At 45.3% G+C, this 27694-nt stretch overlaps 2 protein-coding genes across 2 annotated transcripts in view; both read left to right on the top strand.

Moving 5' to 3' along the window:
• The window catches only part of CHRNB3 (cholinergic receptor nicotinic beta 3 subunit), a 319642-nt gene that overhangs the window by 167436 nt on the left and 124512 nt on the right, over positions 1 to 27694 (top strand). The window lies entirely within an intron of this gene.
• Positions 1 to 27694, top strand: part of LOC307206344 (neuronal acetylcholine receptor subunit alpha-7-like) — a 115313-nt gene that overhangs the window by 73821 nt on the left and 13798 nt on the right. The window contains exons 6-8 of the mRNA XM_079959549.1: positions 1346 to 1513; positions 5240 to 5434; positions 6748 to 6834. Of these exons, the coding sequence (XP_079815675.1) occupies positions 1346 to 1513; positions 5240 to 5434; positions 6748 to 6834 (450 nt within the window). The remainder of the gene's footprint in view (positions 1 to 1345; positions 1514 to 5239; positions 5435 to 6747; positions 6835 to 27694) is intronic.

Below are 27694 nucleotides of genomic sequence, written 5' to 3'. Positions count from 1 at the left end.
CGTAATCGAGTCTCTGCACATTCGAAACAGCCACTAAAACTTGGCTATCTAACAAAAACAAGTTAATTGTCCACCACCGCGAGTTGCACAACAAACAGCACCTTTGAGGCATTTTGTTATTCTCCCCTTTCTGCTTCTGATTTTAACTGGCGGAACATGAAATAATTAGATGACAAATAATACGTGATAAATATTAATCCCTTACATAGTTTTCGACTAGTGTCACATGAATCATTTATGCCAGAGCAGACGGCCCCTCGAGGAAAGCAAAGTAAATCAAAGACAAAGGGGATGTTGGGTTTTTACTGGAGAGCAAGTTATAAGAAAATGAAATCAATTCCAAGGGAATATATGGCCATTATATGTTCTTTTATGAATGTCAGCACACGCTCCAAAGTGTCTTTGTTGTCGTTGTTTGTTGAAGAAGCATTGCAGTTGTAATTTGAAACAGACTTGTAGAACGTTTGGTGATATGCAGTAAACAGAAGTTTGCAAAAGTAGTATAATCCATGGAACTTAGCTAGACTACGAGCAGGTTGCAATTTTCACAGCTGATCAAAGTGCATGTGATCATGCCCAATTCGTGGGTGTTTAACCAGGATCTGCTTCCATCATGTATAAAGCAGAGACAGGTGAGTTGGGCCAGGCAAGAATCTCTGAAATGTCGTTCAGTGGGAACGGTGCCACTCCTGAAAAGGCTCTGTACTTGATAACTGCTTCAGCTGACTTGGAGGAGGCAAAAGGAGAAGGTCCTTTGAAGAGGATCTTAAGGTTCAGGTGGCATCTATGGGAGGAGGTACTCTTTAAGATAACCTGGCCCAAGTCTGTAATAGCATGAAGGAGTCTCTCCTCACAAAGCTGCCCATCTTGACATTTCCTACCTCCTAGTGAAGTGGGAAGCATGAAACATTACTACAATTAAGAACATCTGTTTAGCAGTATGGATGACTGCCACAACTAGCAATTCTGCTGTTGCTCTCCGTTTTGTTTGCGGTGGTTTGATACGCCACACGGCCCCTAAAGTAGATGCAATGCAGCTAAAGCACCTGAGATCTGTTTCTTGGAGGCTTAAGCTCCATGCAGCTTAACTGTGAGGCGCCAGTTATTATTTTCAATCAGCTTTTTCATCAGATGGTCCTCTGAAGACCATGACTGAAACGCAGAATTATAGGCACCGTTTGTTAGCAGATCAATTTGGAATGCATTTCAAAGCTGTCTGCTCCCTTGAACTCTTGATAACAGGTGGATATGACTGCAATTTCATTCCCCTTCCACTCTTGCCTTTAAGATCTCACTGCTTTCCCCCTTTAGAAACATTTACATGTACGTTTCTAATTACTTACAGGCATCTTGAAGAGCACATGTTACATTGATGTCCGCTGGTTTCCTTTTGATGTGCAGAAATGCGATTTGAAGTTTGGCTCCTGGACGCACAATGGCTGGCTGCTTGATCTGCAGATGCTCGAAGCTGATATTTCCAATTACATATCCAATGGAGAATGGGATTTAGTGGGTAAGTTGGCTTTATTAAACGAACCTAAGACAAGTGAATCTAATCCAGTCTTCCCTAAACTTCTGTTAATGGAGGCACACTGTCTTCCCCCACTCCAAATTAAAATTGCAAGCAGGGGCATGCTTCACTCTGAGCATATGCTTAGCAACACTCAGCAGACATTCATGCCCTCTTTGTGTGTTGCTAAAGGAACGTGGGTGATGCTGTGGGTTAAACCACAGAGCCTAGGACTTGCCGATCAGAAGGTCCGCGGTTCGAATCCCCGCAATGGGGTGAGCTCCCCTTGCTTGGTCCCTGCTCCTGCCAACCTAGCAGTTTGAAAGCACATCAAAGTGCAAGTAGATAAATAGGTACCACTCCAGCAAGAAGGTAAACAGCATTTCCGTGTGCTGTTCTGGTTCGCCAGAAGCGGCTTAGACATGCTGGCCACATGATCCGGAAGCTGTACGCCAGCTCCCTCGGCCAATAAAGCAAGATGAGCGCCACAACCCCAGAGTCGGTCACGACTGGACCTAATGGTCAGGGGTCCCTTTACCATTACCTTTTTACTCTGGGCATGCCTCTTATTTGGAACAGAGATATCAAAAGCACCCCAAAGTGGTTGCTCCAATAGCAAGAAGTGGAGGTGTATACTGTCAGGAGTTTAGCCTACACTTGAGTAGGACCCTGGTAGAGACACATGCCCAACTGGCATGTTCTCTCCCTCCTGGTCGATCGTTCAGGAGCTTCAAAAGCTTTCTTCTGCCTGAACATCACAGCGACCGATGCCAACCGACACAGGTACACTTAGGATCCACAGAGTTTGCGCATGGCTTGCGTGACAGACCTCAGCAACTCAGCATTTTGGCTGATCTACTTTATTTACATATAAACACACACGGAGCACTGCAACATGGCTCCCTCTCTCTCTAGCATCAGACAGCAAAGAGAAAAAGAACAAAGGACAAGAGTCCCACTTCATGGAACACAGTAACACAAACATCCTGTCTTCATCACTTCCCACTCTGTGGAGTCAAAACATATACCGTCATGTGAAAGACAACAACACCGTGACTGCAATCATAGAGCAGGAATTCTAACTCATACCTGATCTCCCATCCCCAATGCCTCTGTGGCTTACTGGGATGGAGAAATGGCGACAAGATCAATGTGGTGAACATCCGCCAGATGGGTTCTGCTGATGTGTTTGTGCTGCATCAGCCCCACCCTAACACTGCCTCGCCCTCTGCCTCCCAGTAATCCGCAGCAGTGGACAGACTTCAGGCTTGTCTGATCTACATTGTTTTCTTGTTTAACTAGACCACCAGCTGGAGCCAGGTGTAGAAAAACCCCCATAACAGTTAGAATTAAAGAGCAGGGTGCCTCTGAATACGTAGGAGATCTAAGCTGATCTTACAGTCCTCTTGCACAGAAGCCAACCTCTGGTTAGCCTTCTGATTCTGGGGGTTTGGGGAAGAGTCATTTTGTTGCCGCTGTTGTACAGCTGGGAGTCAACAAGCCTTTTTGATCAACTGCACATCACCAAGAGATCTCCTGGTGCAACCCAACGCAGCTTCTACCCATCGCTAAACCCTTCGTGGGGCATGCTCTTGGGGGGGGGCAGGGCCTGCTGTGGCCAGGTGCTTCGTGCGCCACAGCCTCTCTCCACCTCCAGGTTTGGAGAGGTCTGGAAGCCCACATTCTGCAGAGCTATAAAGTGCTCATGGGGAACTGGGGGAGCCTGTTGGATGTCAAGGCCTAGTCAGGAAAGCTGCCAGCAGCAGCATACAGGGGATCCACTACAAAGGCCTTTTTTTCAGGGACAACAAAAGTCCAGAATGTTGTTCCTACACTCATCACCAGTGCTGCCGCCGCCTGCTCAGATAAAGAAAGGAAGGAAGTTTGAGTATTCGTCATTCTTTATTTTCACCTCGATGGCTGGCGTTTTGGGAAGGTGGCCCCCAAAACCGGGCAGCTTCTTCCAGCAGATGTTGTTTTAAAGGCACAGCACTCTGAGCTTCCCCAGACTTGTCCTTTTAGGGTTTGTGCTCAGGCTGCCCGGCAAACCCAGCCAAGGCTTGCAAGACTCTCCAGGCATGCCCCTTTAAGGCTTTCTCGGCCAATCCACAGCCCCGCCGAAAATGAACCAACGTTTTCAAGAGAGGTGCCAGGGAATCTATGGGAAACAGAAGTAACATCTGTTGTATGCTAAAACAAAACAAAAAAAGGTATAAATCATTTCAGCTCCGCTGTGCTATTAAACAGCTTGAAAAGTGCAAGCCATCACACTGGACATTATAATAACCATTGATTGTTGCTTGAATCTGATGGAGAGCTTAGAGAATGGGCAATTACATGTTATAGTCCTATAATGACATTTGCCAGAGGAGGGATGGATGCTGTATTTCTTATGACAGTTCTTTGGAAATGTTGACGATTATCATATGGCGTGTTTTTCACCAAATTCCAACCCCACCCCCGCCCTAGGCTGGATAATATATTTGTATGGATTTTTCAGTATGTGTACAAAATGAAATGCGTAGAGAGTTGCATTAGCCCCAGGAGAGAGCTAAATATCTATCGGCAGGCTTTGCTTTCTCACCTTATTTCCCGAGATGCTAAGAATTATTACGTCCTCAAGAGTTATTGAGAATAAGTAGAGAAGAGGCATTAAGGCACAGCTAGAGGGCAAAACCTTCAAAGTCATCCAAACAATTTGGACAACTGGCATTCCTGTAATAGAGGAAGGATGCCTGGAGGAGCAAATTTAAATGGGATTCAGGCAAGCCCTGATCTCTCAGCTGCAACCATCTGCCATATGGGAAAGTAGCTAGCTGGGATCTGGGGATTGTTTGCTCATGCTCTGGCCATGGACACTGCAGAAGTCTGCCTGCATTGGCTAGTGCCAGTGACGTCAATTGCTTTTGAGTTGGCAACCATGTTGGCACCTAAGAGAAGTGATTGCAAGGCCAGGGCTACAGACAGGCAATTGGCAGGAGGGAGGGTATGTTAGGGAATCCCCAGTGAGAGCTGCTTCCATGATGTCATTTCCCTCTGCTTATGTCTCTAAGGCCTAGTGGCTTCAGCCATGGCTATAGCCACAATACAGTGGAACCTTGGTTCTCGAATGGTTTACTTGACAAACTAATCGGCTCCTGAATGCTGAAAACCCGGAAGTAAGTGTTCTGGTTTTTGAAAAATTTTCGGAAGCTGAACGTCCGATGTGGCTGTTAGCTTTTGTTTCTGGGGCACCTGCGCCAATCGGAAGCCATGCCTTGTTTTTGGAACGTTTTGGAAGTCGAACGGACTTCCGGAATGGATTACGTTCGAGAACCAAGGTACCACTGTAATTCTGATTTGCTGCCTGAGCAGAAAGCATGCTTTATCAGTTCATACCACAGCTATGGTTGGCAAAGCATGACTTGGTGTGACATCTGGATTGAGCCCAATTAGAAACATATGCAGCTGCCTTACAACTGAGTCCTTGTAGGTCAGTATTCTCTACATGGACAAGCAGTGGTTCCCCAGATTTTCAGACCTGGAGTCTTTCCTTGGAGACACCTGGTACCTTCTGCATGCAAAACAGATGTTTTGCTGATGAGCTGTGACCCTAATCCATGGCCTACATTATTGGTAAATGAGAGTGGGGATTGAGGAGCCAGACCATAGACCTACTAACGCAGCCAAAGGCTGTAAGAATGCAGCGTATTTCTCCTCATTTCTTACTTCAAATTTGCTTCTTTGCAGGTGTCCCAGGTAAAAGGAATGAGTTGTACTATGAGTGCTGTAAGGAGCCATATCCGGATGTGACTTACACCGTGACAATGCGCCGCCGCACCCTCTACTATGGATTGAACTTATTGATTCCATGCGTCCTCATATCAGGCTTAGCGTTGCTTGTTTTCTTGCTGCCAGCTGACTCTGGAGAGAAAATATCCTTGGGTAAGAGCTGAGAATTTAGAGCTACTCCACACATTGACAGAAGTGGGACACAGTGGTGGTAGGATTCTAGAGTGTACCGCTTTAGACTGCAGGCATTCATAGTTTTGAAGCGTTACCATGTTTGTTTGGGTTTTAAAACATCCCTAGCATCTGAGAGGAAAGTTTAGCACAATCACCTGCCTGGTGTGCTAGTTTTTTTTTTACATGCGGGGGAGCATTCGAAAATATGGGCACCCCAGCTTTATAGCTGATGGTGGCTCGGCTTTAAATTCCTATCATCTCAGTTTACCTCCCCAAGACTTGTTCTTGTGCTGCCTGAGAAGTGTGGAAACCACTGAGAAACTGCATGGGAAGGGTCCTTCTCATGCCAGTGTCACCCTCTCAGAACTAGGCTGGCTAGTTATGCATCACCACAACAAGAGGACACCAATTAGTATATCAGCTGCATGTGGTTATAGGTATATATCAGGCATGGGCAAACTCCGGCCCTCCAGATGTTTGGGACTACAATTCCCATCATCCCTAGCTAACAGGACCAGCGGTCAGGGATGATGGGAATTGTAGTCCCAAACATCTGGAGGGCCAGAGTTTGCCTATGCCTGGTATATATACACATAAATCGCTATGGTTTAATCCAGGGTTTCCCAAACTTGGATCTCCAGAGGTTACTGGACTACAACTCCCATCATCCCTAGCTAGCAGGACCAGTGGTCAAGGATGATGGAAATTGTAGTCCAAAAACAGCTGGAGGACCCAAGTTTGGGAAACTCTGGTTGAAACAGAAGGACAACACATGTCACCATAGTGGGGAAGGCAACAGTTGACTTGTGCACCTGCCCGGTCTGCTGTGCAGGTGTGCCCAACTGTTGATGGGCAACTTCAAGATCCCTGATCTACATTTTTTTAATAGTTCCTCATCTTTAAACAAAACATGAACTCGACAGCCCTCAAGTAGATGCCTTCAAATAGAAGCGCCTCAAAATAGAAGACTGTCTTCTGTTAAGTATAACATGTGGCTGACCTACTCAAAAGTAAGGAAAATGCAGGTTAAGAAAGGAGCCAGGATGACACTGGCAGAATGGGCATTGCATGTACTGCAATGTGTGAAACAGCTGTAGTTCTGCTGGACCTAGCAACATATATTTCTCTGCACCCTTGATTTATTAGGGTCTCCCGAGTTGATGTTCTGAGATCAATATGTAATGTTTAATTGCATGCCTAATCAAGGGAACGCGCTCACTGTTCATAATCTTTGGAACAGAAAGCATTCAGATCTTGCCTCACCTTTTGTCTCCTTCACAATTTGATTGCAGGTATTACGGTCCTCCTGTCTCTCACGGTTTTCATGCTGCTTGTTGCTGAGATCATGCCTGCCACCTCAGATTCCGTCCCCTTGATAGGTATGTCGATGGGTGCTGGCGCCTCACAACCCAGCCAAATTTGCAGCACTTTCAAGTGCCCTTGGTTTCTCTGGAGGGAGACAAGCATGGCCTTAGTTCTCCAGCTGAAACGAATGAGACTTGAAAACGTCTTCACTTTATTTAGTGCGTGAAGGAGGGAGGAGGGAGCCATTAGGCTGGCCTCAACCAGAGCCAGGGCTTTTTCGGCTTTGGCTCCAATCTGGTGGAACGCTCTGTCACAAGAGACTAGGGCCCTGCAGGACTTGACATCTTTCCGCAGGGCCTGCAAGACAGAGCTGTTCCACCAGGCCTTTGGTCAGGGCACAGCCTGACTCCCTCCTTTGGCAATCTTCACAGAACTTTAGCCAATGGTTGCCATCATTTTGAGTTGAATTAATTTTATAATGAAATGATTTTAGAATGTTGTACTATTTTATTGTTGTTAGCCGCCCTGAGCCCGGCTTCGGCTGGGGAGGGCGAGATATAAATAAAATTTATTATTATTATTATTTATTATTATTATGGTTTGGGGGGGCTACACGCACCCCAGATCGCTTGTCACATCTTCTGTAAATAGCGGTTCTCCTAGCTGCTCATGAAGGGGGGAAATGCCTGAAGGTGAGAAGGCTGTGTGAAGGGGCAAAAGAAGGAAGATGGGGCTGTCAGGCTGTCAGTGGGGCAGAAGTGAGTGCAATAGACATGGACAAGTGGGTAACCTTGAAAATAAATGGGGTGAAGGCGATGACGAGTAATGTTTGTTAGCACCATTTTATTAGTCTTTGTGAGAATATTCACTCATGGCAAACCTCATCCTTTCCTGCAGGGCTTGTAGGACCCTCATACCTATGGGACCGCCTCTCCCGGTATGGCCCACGCCTCTCCCGGTATGCCCCATGGAGGACCTTAAGGTCCATAAATAGCAACACCCTAGAGGTCCCGGGCCCTAAGGAAGTCAGATTAGGGAAGCTTTTAATGTTTGATGTATTACAGTATTTTAATATTTTGTTGGAAGCCGCCCAGAGTGGCTGGGGAGCCCCAGCCAGATGGGCGGGGTATAAATAATAAATTGTTGTTGTTGTTGTTGTTGTTGTTTATTATTATTGTTGTTGTTGTTGTTGTTTTTATTAACCAGAGCCAGGGCCTTTTCAACACTGGCTCCGGCCTGGTGGAACACTCTGCCTCATGAGACCAGGGCGCTGCAGGATCTGATTTCTTTCCGCAGGGCCTGTAAGACAGAGTTGTTCCGCCTGGCCTTTGGCTTGGAATCAGTTTGATTCCCTCCCCCTCTTTCTTTTTTCCTTTCTCCTCCTGTGATGGAACTCCTCTTTGGGGACTTCCCTGGCTTTTTTCTGGCCCATGTAGGACCAGTCTGGATAGTTAGCCTTGGTGAAGACTTGATGTTTTCATCCCCAAAAAAGTTTTTGATTTGAGTTTCCACTGAAATGAGGCTGCATTTTAATGATTTAATGTTGTATTTTAATCATGTTTTTAAAGTTGTATTTCAATCAATTTGTTTTTATATCGGGTGTTAGCCGCCCTGAACCCAAGTCTTGGCTGAAGAGGGCAGGGTATAAATATTTTTTTTATTTTTTATTTTTTATTCTAAGGTTAAGTTTTCACCCACTTAGTCAGCTGTGGAAAAACTGTGACACAGAGTGGTAACTTGAATGTTGAAACCAGTACTTCGGACGGAGACTTCAGAGCATTGCTGAAGTTGCAATGCTGTGATTCCTGGGAGGGTGTCTCTGGAGAAAAATAAGAATTTTATTATTTATATGCCACACATCTGACTAGGTTGCCCCAGCCACTCTGGGGGGCTTCTGGCAAAATGTAAAAACACACAAATAGTGTAGATTGGACCAGAGAGGGAGGTCTAATATTGGAGCTTCCCTCTCCCATCTGCCACAGCAGCTCCTCTGAAGTTGTGGTCCAGCTGATGTTGGCAATCTGGTGGTGGAAGAGCCATAAAGGGGATGTTCTGGAGCATTGGGGAAAGTGGCCTGGATCTGAAGAATCCTAAGCCATCCCAATCCCCTCACACATACACCAAATTGGGGAGATATTTAGACAAACTCCTGAATGTGACTAAGTATTTTCCCTCCCCTTTTTTTCCAATGGAAGATTTAATCCCTTTTATATTAATGATTAAGTTTTCAGTACCTTCGCCAGCAAACATCTGTGAAGTGAAGGGTGGGAATAACTTCATGATATCTGGCTGCCTTGATATAGTGCATATGAAGGACATAGCTGTCAACGTTTCCCTTTTCTTAAGGGAAATTCCCTTATTCCGAATAGGATTCCTCGCAAGAAAAGGGAAAAGTTGACAGCTATGATGAAGGATGCTTTTGTCTCTAAGGCTAACGTTACAGGTTCCTTTCCTCTTTCTCTTCTTCCTCTTCCTCTTCTTCCTTATTTCTTTTCCTGTGTTTTTTTCCTTCTCCGTTAATTATTAATTATTGTATTATTAAAACCGTACAGCACCCAACAGAGGTTTCATTAACTGAGAATATGTACAGTAATTCTCCCAGTGTTATTTTTCTTAAGGACACATCTCTGCAAAGTTCATTGCAATTTGCGCTTCTCTGTAAAAAGCTACGTTAATTCAGATTAATTTGTGCATTCTGTCCACTGCAAACGCTTTCCTCAGCTGCCTCGTAGGGTGCAATGGCTCATTATATTTCCTGTGGTGTGTAAAAACCTTTGCTGCCACTAACAGATTTTTTTAATAAGGCTCTTATGTTTACATATAGCAGGGTGCAGTTTTTTAACCAACCGAACTGCAAAAAGGATCAAGTCTTATCTTAACCGCTCTCATTATAAAGCCAGTTATACTTCTGCCCCAGACGTTTCCACCAAAGACCATTTACATCAGATAAGAATTAAATTAGCATTTCCCCCCAAATCCCCAGCAGTTAGAATTCTTTCTTGTAATTTCTTTGTGGTGTGAGATATCATAGGCTGGTTGGGATATAACAGAACTACAGTGATCCTTGGGCTCACATGCAAACTCTTCTCCTCTGGCCTGACCACAAGGAGGCGTTTGGAAATTCTCACATTTTAGCTTGACTTGCCATGTACCAGTAATTTGAACTTGAGATTTCAGAAGATGAAATCTCAGTATAACAAGCCACTATATAAACAAGTGTCACACACCCACACGAACTGTTTTGCTTCTCCTTTCATAGAAGCGGGGAAATAAACTGGGAAGCCACAGTGAACCATAGCTCCCTATTATGTTTGAACTGAAGAACCATGATGGATGGCTTCCAAACTATCTAGGATAATCAGTCAATTTTAAATCATGGCTTTATATCCTAGCTTAAAAGGTAAAGGTACCCCTGCCCGTACGGGCCAGTCTTGACAGACTCTGGGGTTGTGCGCCCATCTCACTTAAGAGGCCAGGGGCCAGCGCTGTCCGGAGACACTTCCGGGTCACGTGGCCAGCGTGACATCGCTGCTCTGGCGAGCCAGAGCCGCACACGGAAACGCCGTTTACCTTCCCGCTGGTAAGCGGTCCCTATTTATCTACTTGCACCCGGAGGTGCTTTCGAACTGCTAGGTTGGCAGGCGCTGGGACCGAGCAGCGGGAGCGCACCCCGCCGCAGGGATTCGAACCGCCGACCTTTCGATCGGCAAGCCCTAGGCGCTGAGGCTTTAACCCACAGCGCCACCTGTGTCCCTGATATCCTAGCTTACTTATAAGCTACTAACCGTAGTTTCCCAGATCAGTAGAAACGGGAAGCTACAGTTAGCTGCAACCTCCTAGCTGCATGAGAGTTATTCATGTCCTAATTTATAATTAAGCCAAGATTTGATCATCCAAACATAGCCATAATGTGTTTAACCTTAGCTATGCTTAGCTGAAATAAATCAACTTCAAACCATGGTTTCTGAGGCTAGCTTTTTTCAAGTTAAGATTAACCACAGTTTATGGTTTAGACACTGCATGCTGAATCTAAAACAGAAGTGGAAACTTCTAATCTCCTTGTGCTCAGTGGAGTGGAAGCACTCCCTGCAAGCCAGATTCCCCGAGGCTCATTCTCATAATGCTAAACTATGGTTTACCATTGTGTCCAAATGCAGTCCATCTGTATAAAATTTTCTTTGAATTCAAAGATAATGAAAATGGTTAAATCAAATCATGTACACATTCCCGAAGTATTTTCACTTTCATTTTTAAAACATCTTTTTCTCTTCCTAAAGAAACTTACTATATAATTAGACTCTTTTTCACAGCACTGGTAAGTGAAACAGAATGGAAGGAGGTGAAGAAATGGGGAGAGCCCCATCTCAATGATTCTGAACCTCTTGGAATTAATTCAGAACTATCCAAAAAAGCATTTGGAAATTTCTGAAAAGTGGATTGTGTAGAAGAACTCAGTACATCTCAAATCAACAGGAATTCACTAGAGTATACACAATACAGTGGTACCTCGGGTTAAGTACTTAATTCGTTCCGGAGGTCCATTCTTAACCTGAAACTGTTCTTAACCTTAAGTACCACTTTAGCTAATGGGGCCTCCTGCTGCTGCTGCGCCGCTGGAGCACGATTTCTGTTCTCATCCTGAAGCAAAGTTCTTAACCCGAGGTACTATTTCTGGGTTGGCGGAGTCTGTTCTGTAACCTGAAGCATATGTAACCCGAGGTACCACTGTAAGGCAATATTGAATAAATTTAAATATCCACTGTGAAGTGAACTGGCTTCTAACACAGTAGTAACTTGGTTGCTGAACGCCTTGGAACTCATACATTTCAGCTCCCGAATGATCAAAAACTAGAACTGAGTGTTCCGGTTTTCGAACGATTTTCGGAAGCCAAACGTCCAACGCGGCTTCCATGGCTTCCGGTTGGCTGCAGGACACTCCTGCAGCCAATCGGAAGCCGCGTCTTGGTTTTCGAACAGTTCCAGGAGTCAAATGGAGTCCTGGAATGCATTCTGTTTGACAACCAAAGTTCGACTGTCTTCTAATCTGGCATTTAGAAGGATGGATTAGTAATTCAGAAAGCATCTCAAAACAAAGTTGTGGGCCCAGTTCACAACCACAGCGTTTTAGCTCTTTCCCAGAACCATCCAACTGCCTCTTTAGACAAAGTATCTCTAAAAAGCCTCATTAATGCTTTAGATAACTGCAGAAAAAATCTGTAATGCCTGAACAATTAGAGCATATCGAATGTATTTGAAATGTATCTCGCAAAGCAGCCATCTAGGTCAAATGTACTTTGTTCCTTTCTCCGGCTTGCTGGATTTTTGTCTCCCTGCTGAAATGTCTCCCATACCTGGGAGGCTCACAGCAGCCACCAGGAAGGCATCTAGCCTAGAGGAACACATGGCTGTTACACCAGGAAGGCTAATAGACTTTTCCAGGGTGGGGATCATTTCACTGAACAGCAACATCCCACTCTGGCATAATCACAAACTGAATTCAGGGTTGGAGAAAGGTCTGGCTCATTTAAACACAGCTAACAGGGCAGGTGGCGCTGTGGGTTAAAGCCTCAGCGCCTAGGGCTTGCCGATCGAAAGGTCGGCAGTTCGAATCCCTGCGGCGGGGTGCGCTCCCGCTGCTCGGTCCCAGCGCCTGCCAACCTAGCAGTTCGAAAGCACCTCCGGGTGCAAGTAGATAAATAGGGACCGCTTACCAGCGGGAAGGTAAATGGCGTTTCCGTGTGCGGCTCTGGCTCGCCAGAGCAGCGATGTCACGCTGGCCACGTGACCCGGAAGTGTCTCCGGACAGCGCTGGCCCCTGGCCTCTTAAGTGAGATGGGCGCACAACCCCAGAGTCTGTCAAGACTGGCCCGTACGGGCAGGGGTACCTTTACCTTTACCTTAACAGGTCCTGTCAGTGGGAGCCCTGCACAAGGCCTTCTGTGTGCACAATGGGGCTTTCCCCCTCTCTTCTCCCACCACGTGCCCCCATTCCCCCCAAAATTAGCTGAGGGGGGTGTCAGGATAACCTCCACAACAGTATGCAGAGGGAAAGCAGGTAGTATCATTTCATCTGGCAAGCTGGAATGTTTGCACAGACAATGATTGGAAGTGCCTGTCTTAAATTCTGCTCTTTAAATGTTGATTTTATCACCATATATATAAAATATACATCTGCTCCCTGATGCAAGCTCTGTGCCCTTTGGAGCACATAATAGCCAATTAAGCCAGTGTATTAGTATAAAGGTGCTATAGTGTTTGACTTGAAATCTCTTCACTGCCTCAGTCCCACATAACTTTAGACATCACTTCTCCCTACATGATCTCCTGTGCCAGCCACAAACCCTGCTCTGAATGTCTTCACTATGAAAAGTCAGAAGGATAACACCCCCAGGCTCCATAATGTCTTTCCATCTTTCGTTTCTCCTTCCTTGTCTCTTTCTGAAGAGGATACAAATTATGTTTATTCTGTAGGGTATTCTGGATGTTAAGATCTACTATTTTGGCTGCAGAGTTTTACTAAAGCGATTTCCTATTGTGGACCTGTTGTTTCAAACCTAAATGTTAGATTCCCTCACCTCCCAGTATTGTTACCCCATGAACTGAGGAGTGGCAGTGTGCTAAATATTTTAGGTAGCTAAACAAAATGAAGAAAAAGGAATGGTGCACTAGCCCCCTTTTAGATAAATCCATTAGACTTTATCAGTGTGCATTTATGTAATCGAAGTATCAGTCTGGAGATGCATTGGGTGAAAATTCCTCATTTAGTTGGAAAAAAGAACATATATGGAAAGATAAAAATTATTGCCTGGAATCAGCTAACTGATCCGGCTAGTGGAAGCCCATGCAGACACACCATCTAGTGCAACGGGCTTTCCCCTTTTCCTCCACCGTTGTGCCCCTGAAATTGGCTTTGTGGGGCTCAGGAGAACAGCACACAAAAGGAGAAGAAGGGGGACTTTTTCATGTGGCAAGCGGAAGCGCCTGCACTGAGGGAACAACCAGAAGAGTATGGCGTTGAATTCCTCCTCTTGATCCAAGCTGATGTTGCTACTGTTTGCAGATTCATGTGCCAAGAAATGGATAGAAAGACAAATCTCGGAGACCGGCTTCATTTATATTTAAAAGTCCCTTATATATTTAAAAGTCCCATTTATATTTAAAAGTCCCTTCACAAAACATATTCATGGAACTGAAAGCACAATGGTTTGGACAGGGCCTGGTTCAGTCAGCTGTAATCTAATGTGGCTTGTTCTACTGCAATGCCTTGGGGAGCTCGACTGGTCCACCAAGGCCTGACAGGGGAGCCCAGCCCTTGCAGAGACCCAGATTATGCAAGAACAAAGGCAACCTGTCCAATTGCTCTTTGAACGCCTGATTTCTTCTAAGATGGTTGCACATTTCCTTGCCTCTAAGCGGAAGTAAGTTCCGGGGCAGCTTTTCAGAGTTAGTTTCCTTGTGAGGAAGAGTGTGTGTGTGTACTGGAAGCTTGCTAGGGTTTTTGTAAGGTCCCTTGTTTATGAATAAGTAGTTGAGTAGGTCATCACTGGCTTAGGTTTCACAGCGCCCCCCCCCCAGGTGGTAGGAAAAATGCTGGTTAGTTTATGTGTAGAGATCAAATTTGTCTGAAGAAGCCTAATATGTGGTGTAGTGGTTAAGAGCGGTAGTCTTGTAATCTGGGGAACCGGGTTCGAGTCTCCGCTCCTCCACATGCAGCTGCTGGGTGACCTTGGGCCAGTCACACTTCTCTGAAGTCTCTCAGCCCCACTCACCTCACAGAGTGTTTGTTGTGGGGGAGGAAGGGAAAGGAGAATGTGAGCCGCTTTGAGACTCCTGAAGGGGAGTGAAAGGCGGAATATCAAATCCAAACTCTTCTTCTTCTTCTTCTTCTAAGGGGTAATATGGTGGTACTTGACATTTTAATTCTCTGTGGGAAACTGAGGTGTTTTTTGTGTTTGTGAAGAATGAGCAGAGTTTGACAAATAACCACGATTGCAAGAGGAACTTATGGGGTAGCTACCATCCCATTGCCATGTAGACTCCTTTCCAATGTGCGATAAGGTCTCTAGTCCGTGCAGAGACCTTTGCTGCACTGCAAGAAAAAGCAGGCTCACTTTTCATTTGGAGCCAGTTTTGGGTGAGATAGAACCCCCTACACAAACAAACAAACAAACAAACAAACAAACAAACAAACAAACAAACACACCCCTCAATACTTGTTGTGAATATCCTCCTCTCTCAACCCTGCCTGCACAATTTCCTCTCTGCTTGCTGCTTCTTTCTCCTTCCTGCCTTAGTCATGTAGATAATCCCACCTAATCAGGGATTATTTACGGCTAATAGAGAGACATCTTAAAGCGGCAAAGGTAATCAGATTTCACTGCATCATGGCATCACTGTGGGTAAATGTGGGCAATGTAAATGAATAAACGAACATGTCTGCAAAGAGGGCTAAGAATGCCCAGAAGGGAATTACGGTACATGTTTGGCACTGCCAAAAATCTTCACTGGAAATGACTAGATTTGGCTCATCTCTAATGGCTCAGCTTTAGTCTTTGAAATCATGTCTGAGGCTGTGCCCAAACTCTTGGCCGACCATCACTTAAGATGATGCTGAAGCGTTCACTAGCCAGTTTTTGGTACACGCAGCTTAATGATAATGTGTGCTTCTTCCTCCACTTTATGGGCAGCGAGTCAATGTGAACAGCACTTGCTGTAGTCTCTTGCACTTGTGCAAATGGTTCAGAAGCAGGTTGCAAACTGGAACCTACCAATGATGTAATACTTTCAGTGTTGATGACCCAGAAATGACCATAACTGTGTAAGGCTATACCAAATATTTGTTGGTTATTTCCTGGAAATGATTTTTTGTGAACATTCACCTTTCAGACATACATTTGCATGTTTTGGTTTTCCTCTGTTCCTGTTCCTCCTTTCTTCTGCACAGTGGCGTAGCGTGGGGGGTGCAGGGGGGGGCCCAGCCGCACCGGGCGCAACATCTGGGGGTTAGGGTTAGGGATAGGGTTAGGGGGCGCAAATCCAGGGTTAGGGGGCGCAAATTACTTGCTTTGCCCCGGGTGCTGACATCCCACGCTACGCCACTGCTTCTGCAGTTAGATACATGCGCGATCCCATAAAATAAACAGATTTGGCTATATGTTAAAACTACTGAGAACAAAGGAAATCACCTGAGAACTAAAAGCATGGATGGGAAATGTAAAGGACTAGTAGATAATATTTCGAAAAATAAAATAAAAATCACCATAATAAGAAAGGAGGTGTTTTCCAACATTCAGCAAAATGGTGGGATGGGGGAATGCGAATAGTTTCAGCTCAGACAGATTCACACTTGTCTTAACCTGGGAGAAAAGTGCCATCTTTGCTGTTAAGAACGCCAACAAGTTGTTGGGTTTTTCTTTTTTTAAAAAAAGTTTAGTTCATTTTCTAGTAATATAAAACTAATTAATATAAAACACAATGCATATTAAAACATTTTAAAAGCTTGGGGGTATTGTGCACAGTAAAGACTAACAGATTTATTATTGTTAATAAAAGACACAGAGATTTATTACAGATTTATTGTGCTGCTATATATCAGTTAGTGCCACAAGGCTCTGAGCTAGATTTGCCGCCTAACCTTCTGGAATCTTTGCAAGATCCAGCATTTAAGGGCCAAATCAGTTGTCCTGCTTTTAAGAAAAGTTTAATGGCTGTATCAGAATGGTAGAAAATCCAGTCAGCGTTGTGTTGCTGGGTGGGAGTTTCCCCCAGTAGAAATTTATTCCTCAAGGCTGTTTGCCTCATGAGAGAAAGTACAGAAGTAACTTGAGTTGCACCTTCGGAATAATTATTACTTATCCTGGCACTGCACCCTAAACTTATAATGTTAAATGTTCATAAGGCTTATTGTATGTGTACATTTCCCCCTCTATTTCTTCCATGATGACTGAGGACAAAAACCTCAGCCACAGAAAACACACTTGGGCTAATCTTTTGCTGCATGACACTTCACGACAAAAACTACCTGAGGGGGACTAGCAGACCTGTGTCTGCCTGACACTTAGAGTGGCACATTTTTTATTATTTTACAAGATGTACCATGAGTGGTGTTGGCTGGAGGCAGGGAAAATAAGACTCATCTCTTCCTGCGTCTCCCGTCTTCCGCTCACCCTTGTTCTGCTGCCGCTGCCACTGAAACCTCCACCCCTCCAGTTTCCTTTGTCTCTTTGCTTCAGCAAGGAAAGTGTTAAGCTGGGGAGAGAACTTTTTCTGGTCCCTTGATTTTCTGTGTCACTCTATCTTAGTCTGCAGGCGAGACTAGAACTAGCCTGCCTGGTGCAGCTTCATGTGCTTCTATCTTTAGGATATATATTTTTTACCATTGTTGTTGCTGCAGAGGGGAGGGTTGAATCATGTGAACCCGTCCCCTGCAGGCTGAATCTGTACAGCCTGGATCCACATTTACCACCTGAGCAGGAACTAGGCCAAGGAGACAAGATTGCCAGAGCATAGATTCTACTACTTTGGGTGAAGATATATACTTTCATAAGACATATATATTTGGTTCCCCAATCCCTTCTCTGTCTCCTCTCCTCACAAGGTGCAGAATCTTATTGTAAATTCGTATGACAGCGGTCCCTGTGCAGTTTACCTTTTCAAGTCACCGCTGATGCATAGAACAGGGTGGCCATGTATACTCTTTCCCATCACCTTGGCAGGTAGAGGTACCACTTTCCTACATGACCCTGGCCTATCCGCAAGCTTAGTAGCAGCTTTGCAAACTCCTGAGGTGTTTGCATGAATAGAAGACAATATAAACTTGGATTACTGAAACGAGCTTTATGCGGGGCTGCCCTTAGGCATAGTCCTGAAGTTCAAGCCAGCAAAGAATGCAATGTGCGGCAAGACCGTTGAAGAGTGCAGACAGCTAACAGCACCTGATGCCTCTGCTAAAACCTCTTTATTGGCTGCCCATATACCGCCCATGAACAGGTGGTGCTGTGGTCTAAAACACTGAGCCTCCTTGCAAATCCAAAGGTTGGTGGTTTCGAATCCCCGCAACAGAGTGAGCTCCCATTGCTCTGACCCAGCTCCAGCCAACCTAGCAATTCAAAAGCATGCAAGTGCGAGTAGATAAATAGGTACCATTACAGCAGGAAGGTAAACTGCACTTCCGTGCGCTCTGGTTTCCGTCACGGTGTCCCGTTGTGCCAGAAGCAGTTTAGTCATGATGGTCACATGGCCCAGAAAGCTTCCTTTTGCCCTTCATACATCTCTTGAATATTTATTATGCTGGCAGGTCTATGCAGTTGCTATAATTTTCTGGAGTAGGCAAGAAAGGTTTGGTTTTTTTGTGTTTTTAAAAAGGATTGCTGTACCCTCCCCTGATATTTTGGAAGAGAGCAATATAAATAATTATTTTATAAATAAAACAAATGTAAATAAATAATAAGAGCCCAGCTAGATCAGGACAAAGACCCATCCAGTCCAGCAAACTGTTCTCATAGTAGCCTTACAGACCCCTTTTGGGAAGTTTGCAAGCAGGACAAGGACTGATGGGTTACAGTTAAGCAACGTCGGGGGCGGGGGGGACAAAAGTTCCTCACGCCTGGTGCAGTTCCAGAGTTTAGAATCATAAAATTGTACAGTTGGCAGAGACCATGAGGGTCATCTAGTCCAACCCCCTGCAAAGAAGGGTTTTTTTTGCCCAACGTGGGGCTTGAACCCATGACCTTGAGATGAAGAACCTTATGCTTTACCAACTGAGCTGTCCCACAGACTGATGCTTCAGATCACCTCTTCGCACGCAACCACCAACTGTAGGAAATGCATGCACAGACTGGCTTGTTTTATTTTTGCTTTCTGCACATTTGCAATGCACCATGCATGTACCTAGCTGTTTGACTTTCAAAGAGTGCACCAAGGACCAGAGTTTACATTCCGTATCGGCTTGTAATTGCCAGAGGTTCGCTCAAACTGCTGAACTCCTTTTTGCAGAATAATATAATGGGAAAGCATGCCCAAAGGTAATTTGGACTGCATCCTTTTGCTCCCACGGCAGGATTTCAGTACCTAGGCATATGCCTCATGTGCCCCTATGCTGCAGCTCTGTTCCTTATTAATAGAGATGCCCCGAGAGTACCTATTACTTTGGAAACTCTAGTTAAGATGTTCTCATGCAGAATAATGAGCTGGAAGACTTCGGAGGTGGTAGAGTGCACCACTCTGAACATTTTACTGTGTTTAAAAACCAAGTCAACTGTGAGTAGAAAGCTAGTTTATCAGGGCAGTGCATTTTAGGCCAGCGTTCTTCCTGCTCTGCTAATTTTCTGTTTGCAGATAGGTTTGTTTTGGTTAAAGCATAAGGGAACATTAAAAATGTGATCCCCGGAGTCTGAAGTGCACTCTGCTGTCTCAGAGCTCCCACCACGTTCTGCTGCCTAAGGGCTTTTCCACCTAGGAGGGTTTGTTCAAAAGCTTTTTCTTTCTTTCTAATGAGATCAGTAGGTTTAACTGGGATTTTGTGGGGTTGGTTGCGTGGCGAGTTCCCGCCTCCCCCATCAGAAATAAAGACACACGACACCAGCATTTTAGGTTAATGGGCGAAAATTGGCCACAACTTTATTGGTTACAGGAATTGAGCGGTATTGACTTAGGCATTGGTCCTATCGACTATCCGGCTTCAGCCTGATTGCTTGAAGTCCGGGAAGGGTTAACCACCAATAGGGGGAGTCCTGCTGATGCACATTAACCGCTCGGGGGCATGCCTTAGGCCCTGGCCTCCATAGGCTGCGGACAAGGTAACGCCCCCCGGAATCCTTTACCGGACTACCCTTCGATATGGGGGGAAGGTGATGGCGCTTCCTCCCCCCCTCTCATCTGCATAACAATACCCTTACCAATGCCTAACCGCCAACGCCGAGGAAGTTGTGACGATTTGCTACGAGGTAGGCGAAAAACCAAATGGCTGGAGCCAATTTGCCAAGTGGAAAAAATTCCTACCAGGCCCCTTGACGGCGACCAACCGAAGTCCATAGCAATGTCAGAGAGCCAAACCTAAAGGGTGGGAGGGGTGGGAAACCGGAGCAGCTGGAGTGACAAAAGAGGAAAATCCTCAGCCGCGCCGGCCCTAAATAGCGCAGGCCATGCCTCCCAGGCCAGCTGATTGGCTGGCAAGGGAGATGACGCAGCCGAGGATTCCCTCAGTCTCGCGGGGGCTGTGAGCCGGCCCCCGCGCACGTGGGGGAGGGCGTGAAGCCCACAACCCCACCTCCTCTCCAGCTCAGAAGTGGCTTTTCAGCACAACCTAACAGTCCTCCTATTGCAACATCTCAGTCCGATTAATCCTCATCTTTTACACCATGCAAGTATTTTGTTGCTGCTCCAGCTTCACAGCTGCAGTGCAGCCTTAAAATGGCCTGAGCGTCTTTCTCCTTCTTGTGTGTCAAGGCTCCGAGCCCCCCACCCCCAATTGTTGAATAATAAAACACATGGACCCAAAAGGGAGGAGCCCCCGCACACGGCTGCTTCAATACGCTAAGCCATGGCCCCTCGGCTGACCGCATTGGTCGGCCGTGGGCATGACGTGGCCGAGACTCCCCTATGATGCGCGGGCACTGCCATGCCCCCGCTGTGCATGAGGAGAGTGTGTGGCCTGCCCGCAACACTGCCCCCCCCCTCCAGGAATGGGGAGCGGCCTTCAAGGAATCCTGCAAGCTGTCATTCTGTGAGGGGGCTTGGGTTTTTCACCAAAAATTTATCAGCCCCGACTCCAAATTGCATTGCCAGGGAAAGGCATGGGATTTAAACTTCCATAAAACTGATATAAGTGTGTGCTACTGATAGGCTTCTGCATGCCTGGTTTAGAAAAAAGTGTTTTACGTAAAAGAACTGTGGTTTGGCTGGTACCAGGAGGGAGTAATCAATGCCACAGCAACATTTGTCCCTGTGTCCTTATCAAGTAAGCAAGCATCACTAATCCTAATTATTCTAAAACAGTTACACAAACAGAATGAGGTGGGAAATGAAGAGCTTTGGGTGGGTTTTTATTAAGAACTCCAGGTTCTGTTTAGTGTTTTCTTAAGTTGTCATAATCTCTTTATGTCTGTGCCAGCATCATTTATGTTGGCACAGCTTCTCAAAGAATACTGTTTGTTAATTAAATATGCCTGCAGAGCTCGAGATGGGCTGTCTGATACTCTGGGGTCACCCTTCAAGCCTTGTGCAAAAAAACCCCACATCCTAAAAATGTCCTCAGCATCACTTGAAAAGTTGGTTTTGCAACATGGCGATCAAGCTCTAGGGAAAGAGTGTGTTGCAGATCATTTGAAATGTGACATGGCCATTCCACACACACCCCACCACCAATACTATGCTGATCAGGTAGCATTGTACTGCAGTGAAATGAACACTCGTGATACACTTAAAAAAAAAGAAAAAGAAATAAGTCAGAGTACATTATTGTTCTTTTCCCTCTACAGAGAGACAAATCTCTGATGAGGAAATTGAAGCACACATCTGCATACATAAAACCAGGCCTTAGGGGGCTGGAGGGAAAGAGAATGTTTATTTTAGCGCTGAAATGAATTTGCTCCACAAACCTCTCCTCTGTGAATTTTGATGTTGAGTATGCAGCCTGCAGGTAGGTGGACGTATGGTTGAATGCTTCACCACGAGAAAAAACAACCTCAAAACCCTTCTGCATTCAAAACGAGGATGTCAATGTAAAGGCTAATTAGAGCGCTTCTCTTTGAAATCTAGTTGCCAGTCCACAGTTGTTGGGGTCTGTTTTATTTTTTGCATGGAGGGATATTTAGTCATGCGATTCCCCCATCTGCAGAGTCAGAAGTGGCACAGTCCAATAATAGTTTTACCGTTTCTTCTGCAACTTGTGTGAACTATTTTGATGTTTTTTTTGGATTGGGGAATCTGGGAGAAACTACGAAGCCTGAGGAGGCTGGTTGCAAGCTGAGCCAGTCAGCAGACAATGCGATATCCCATCTACCTCCACTGCATGTTTTGTTGCTATTGGTTGTGTTAGTTCCAGTACCATTTTGCTACAGGCTCTCTTTGTCCATTTCCAAAAGTTTGTCTCTCTCTCTCCCCTCCCCCCCCAGCTTCTCAGTACAGTGGTACCTCGGGTTAAGTACTTAATTCATTCCGGAGGTCCGTTCTTAACCTGAAACTGTTCTTAACCTGAGGCACCACTTTAGCTAATGGGGCCTCCTGCTGCCGCCGCGCCGCTGGAGCACGATTTCTGTTCTCATCCTGAAGCAAAGTTCTTAACCTGAAGCACTATTTCTGGGTTAGCAGAGTCTGTAACCTGAAGCGTATGTAACCTGAAGCGTATGTAACCTGAGGTACCACTGTAGTACTGTATTTAGAAGCTTCAGCTCATCTCACTTGAAAAAAATGCAATTTCTTGATAGGGGGCTGAACGTTGTCTTCCTCAAAATAGTCTCTCTCTCTCTCTCTCTCTCTCTCTCTCTCTCTCTCCCACACACACACACACACACACACACAGAGAGAGAGAGAGACAGAGAGACAGAGAGAGAGACAGAGAGAGCCCCAAAATCAGGGAGCTACAAGGAATGGCTAAACGTGTTTCTGTTACAAAGTGCCTATCTGTATGGATTTTTCCACAGACCCTCCAAGTTTCCCTGTTTTCCAGGGACAGTCCCAGATTTACAGAAGCCTTCCTGCTTTTCCTTAGGAAGTCCCTATTTTCATTGGAGAAACGTTGGAGGGCATGGAGTTATGTGACCCCCGAGCCAAGGGGATAAGTCACTAAGCAACCTTTAGAAGACATCTGAAGGCAGCCCTGTAGAGAGACATTTTTAACCCAGATGCATGGTGTATATACATCATAAAATTGTTATCATTATTATTCTTACTATGGAATAGGACGTCCCTATTTTCATCGGAGAAATGTTGGAGGGTATGCACCTGTTTTCTCATTCTCCCAGGCCTCTCTACAGAAGTTGCTGTGATTTCCTGCAGCCCCCTGGCCCATTTGTAGCCTCCCTGACAGCCACAAATGGGAAAACTCAGGTTCGTACACCAGAGAAATATGCACAGCCAAGGGATCCAAAACGAATAAGGCCTCGTACATTTGAACATTCACTTCAAGCAAGCTTAACTGCAGGGACTTGTCAGTCGGCTCATGATTTACAGGTTAGGCCCTCAGTCTGGCAGCCTGTAAGCAGCTTCTGCTTCTCTCTCTTTTTCCCCGTCCCCCTCCCCAAAGTGTGAAGTGGAGAGGTTGTAATGGTGATTTCATCCCTCATAAATCTATTTCTCTCTCCCCTCCCCTCGCACATACTCACACATATGCATGAGTGCCGGTTGCAAGTCTGAGGCTGAGAACAATAGCTGCGAGCCACAAAACTGAAAAGGGTAGGCAGGGTAAATGCCACAGCTGCATTGCCACAGGACGGGGAGTTGCTGTGATAAAAACAGCAGCAGGTTCTAGCACGGCCTCCTCTGGTTGATATACAAGCTGCCGGAAAGATGAAGGGAGACTTTAAGCCGCACAGATTCGAAACGAAGGCAAACAAGATTGCTAATTAGCCGTGGACTGTGTCGTTCCAACATGCCAGGGAGCATTACGTTCAGCTGTTGCAAAGATGTGCTCTGTGGGCAAATGAAAAGGCTATGTGGCCTGATCCCTGATGAAAACTTTGAAATAGAAAAGTCCAGATTTTAACAATGGCTCCAAAGGGACTTAGATGATCACCCTCCATGCGGTACTTGCACAGAAAGGCCAATTGCAATGCAACTCTGAGACCTCTTTCTCTTACACACACACACACAAGCTAATATGCTTATGCTATTCATTTCAAAAGCTTCTGCTGAAAAGCAGGAAAATATTGTTTGGCCAACAGGAGCTGGGCACTGCTTTCCTGCAGAGAATTTGTGAGATGGGAAATGCAGAACAAGAGCACTCTCCAAGGTACTGAAAAAGCTCCACTGCATACCCTCCAACATTTCTCTGATGGAATCAGAGGTGTCCTATTTGATGCTTTTGAATTATGGTGCTGGAGGAGACTCTTGAGAGTCCCATGGACTGCAAGAAGATCAAACCTCTCCATTCTGAAGGAAATCAGCCCTGAGTGCTCACTGGAAGGACAAATCCTGAAGCTGAGACTCCAATACTTTGGCCACCTCATGAGAAGAGAAGACTCTCTAGAAAAGACCCTGATGTTGGGAAAGATGGAGGGCACAAGGAGAAGGGAACGACAGAGGATGAGATGGTTGGATAGTGTTCACGAAGCTACCAGCATGAGTTTGACCAAACTGTGGGAGGCAGTGGAAGACAAGAGTGCCTGGCGTGCTCTGGTCCATGGGGTCACGAAGAGTCGGACACGACTAAATGACTAAACAACAACATCATTCCATAATATTAATATATATATATTAATTTATATCCTGCCCCTCTGACTGGGTTGCCCCAGCCACTCTGGGCAGCTTCCAACATATATAAAAACACAGTAAAGCATTAAAAACATTCCCTATTACAGATAGGTAGCCGTGTTGGTCTGCCATAGTCAAAACAAAATAAAAAAATTCCTTCCAGTAGCACCTTAAAGACAGAGAAACCAGTAGGAGAACACTTCAATCTCCCAGGACATTCTATACAAGATCTCAAAGTAGCTGTTCTATTACAAAGGAATTTCAGAAATAGACTGGAAAGAGAAGCTGCTGAATTGCAACTTATTACCAAACTTAAAACCATGGAGAGACCTGGTCTGAACAAAGACATTGGATTCTTATCTCATTATACATGACAAAGCCATTTTTCACCTTCTCACCCCTTGCTTTTTCCTGTAAGATCTATTGCAGTCGTTAAGAGTCGTCAACAGGCTCATCACAGCTATCTGCCAATCACCCATTCCCACCACCCTTCTGAGTAATACCCCTCCCCACCTTCTCACTATATAGAAGGGTCTGGTGACTTCTGTTTCAGTGTATCTGAAGAAGTGTGCATGCACACGAAAGCTCATACCAAGAACTAACTTAGTTGGTCTTTAAGGTGCTACTGGAAGGAATTTTTTTATTTTGTTTTAAATATTCCCTAGATGTCTTCTATAGGGCATTCAAATAAGAAACTGGGATGGCTTCTGTAAATCTGGGGCTGTCCCTGGAAAATAGGAACACTTGGTCTGCAGGTGGCCGAAAGGCCAAACTCCTAGTGGACTCTTACACTTTGTGAGCCATTCTGATGTGCTTTTGAAAAGCAATATGGAAAAAAAAAAAGGATCTGGAACATGTTTTAGTGTCTTTCCATCATTCCTGCTTCCCCAGCAGGAGATAGAGCTTCTGGGCCAAATGTAGCCTGGCAAGCCCTGACAGATGGAAATTAACTACTACCAGTCTACCAGCTTGGGTTTATTTTGTTTTTGCTGTTGCTTTTTTAAAATTTATACTCGGGGAAATTGAACCATTTCCCTTGCTTCTTCTAGGGAGTCCCATGACACTGTTAGGAGTCAAGCGCAATTAATCACATAATGAACTCAAGCAACATAAAAGGCAATAAAATCTTAGGTTGCTGAGGAATCGTTAGCGGACGCAGCATTTGTATGCTAAAACCAAAAATATGAAATGGTTGTAATGGTATATTATCACCAGAAGTCGAATTCTGAACTGATAGCTTTGGTTTTCTTTTCTTTTTTAATTCACAACTTGTTTTGGCCTCTACACAGCGAAGAGGGAGTTTTGCTTATAATTGGAACAGAGAAATCTCTAAAGGATTCAGCCATTCCAATCAACGCTAAAAGCAACAGTTTAGAACACAGAGGGAAATAAAGTATCGTGATCCATCAAAACTGTAGTGGGAATTAGTTGCATAGAATGAAGAAATATAGCATCTGGTTTAGATAAAAAACTTGTTGTTGGAAGAAAGGCCCTGAGAGGTCTTTAGTGATTCCAAATAATTGAGATTTTTTTTGCCTTGTCTTAATTGAAGCCAATGCATCTTACTGCCCACTGCCCACAATGAAGGGTCGAAAGAATGAGCACATACAGTAAATACTACTTCAGTGTTTATAGAGTAATAGACTTCTAGAAACAGGATTCCAGGGCCTGTGGCACGATCGGTAAGAAGCATAATAATAATAATAATAATAATAATAATAATAATAATAATAATAATATACTTATACCCCGCCCATCTGGCTGGGTTTCGCCAGCCACTTTGGGCAGCTTCCAACAGGAGATTAAAAATACATTAAAACATCAGTCATTTTTTTTTTTAACTTCCCTAAATAAACTTCTAACAATGCAACATTGCACTGCACTGCTTCTGGCAATGCACATGGCAGTTCCCTTCTCATGTCTTGCAGGCAAGAAGCTTCCCCTTCCAGCAGAGAGGTGATGAGACTGGACACAACCTCTGACACCTGTGGGGACTCATTATCCCACCACCAGATGTTGCAGGTTTGCCAACTCTCATCATCCTGGTCCTTAGCCATGCTTGCTGGGGATGGTGGGCAGTTGAGCCCAGCAACCTCTGATGTGCCAAAGGACCTCTCCCCCTGCACACGCCTGACCTACATGCTCTCAATTGCCCTCCCTGGGTGCAACGGCTTTGCATCTTGAAAGGCAGGGCTGCAAATAGTCTTTCTCCAAGGCAGTGCCTTTGCGATGGGGAGGAGTTAGGACTTATTCATTTTCTCACTGCATGCAGCGGCAGCTTTATTTTCCTTGCTTGCTCCTTGCAGGCTGATATACCATTTTTTTTTTTTAATGCTCTTGTGGAACAGCATTGTAGAAGAGCATTAAAGCTCTGGCAAGGATGAGTTTTTTTTTCCAGGTGGCACCTGTCATCCATCACATACAACATCCCTGGCTTTCGTCCAGGTATCGTGGTCCAAATTCAATTTCCTGACACATTTTGCAGTCCTGCGGTGTACTTTCCAAAGAATGAATCAGAGCAGAATGGAAATTCATTAGGCACTCTAGTTACAGCGGAGCTGGAGGAGTGACTCGCCCACCGCATTAGCACAAGGGGGTGAACTCCTTGTTTCTGTACATTAGCTGCAAACGTTAAAAGTTAATACCTCCAGCCATGCAGGCAGATGGGGAGAGGGCAAATGCAAGCAGGGCTTTCTGTACAGTGCTGTTGCAAATATGCAAGGTGTTATCTGGATTAGAAACCTGCGCCAGTTTTATGCCTGCGTAGCTCTTATGTTGTTGTTGTTTAGTCGTTTAGTTGTGTCCGACTCTTCCTGACCCCATGGACCAGAGCACACCAGGCACTCCTGTCTTCCACTGCCTTCCGCAGTTTGGTCAAACTCACGTTCGTAGCTTCGAGAACACTGTCCAAGCATCTCGTCCTCTGTCGCCCCCTTCTCCTTGTGCCCTCCATCTTTCCCAGCATCAGGGTCTTTTCCAGGGAGTCTTCTCTTCTCATGAGGTGGCCAAAGTATTGGAGCCTCAGCTTCAGGATCTGTCCTTCCAGTGAGCACTCAGGGCTGATTTCCTTCAGAATGGAGAGGTTTGTTCTTCTTGCAGTCCATGGGACTCTCAAGAGTCTCCTCCAGGTAGCTCTTATGACTTCCACCAAAAAAACTTGGGAAATGTAGTTTGGTTCAGGGTGCTGGGGATTGTTGCATTGTGAGGGGTAGACTACACTTCCCATAAAGCTTTAGATGTATGGTATCATGTTGCATTTAACATTGCTCTCAGCCTTGTGTTTCTTATTTAGGTGCTGCCTTTAATCCTTAAGGTCAAGATGGATTAAGGCAGGCTTCCTCAAACTCGGCCCTCCAGATGTTTTTGGCCTACAACTCCCATGATCCTTAGCTAGCAGGACCAGTGGTCAGGGATAATAGGGATTGTACAGTGGTACCTCAGGTTACATACGCTTCAGGTTACATACGCTTCAGGTTACAGACTCCGCTAACCCAAAAATAGTACCCTGGGTTAAGAACTTTGCGT

This window comes from Podarcis cretensis, assembly GCF_951804945.1.
Source record: "Podarcis cretensis genome assembly, chromosome: 17".
Classification (NCBI taxonomy): domain Eukaryota; kingdom Metazoa; phylum Chordata; class Lepidosauria; order Squamata; family Lacertidae; genus Podarcis; species Podarcis cretensis.
This window is presented reverse-complemented; position numbering and strand designations above follow the sequence as displayed.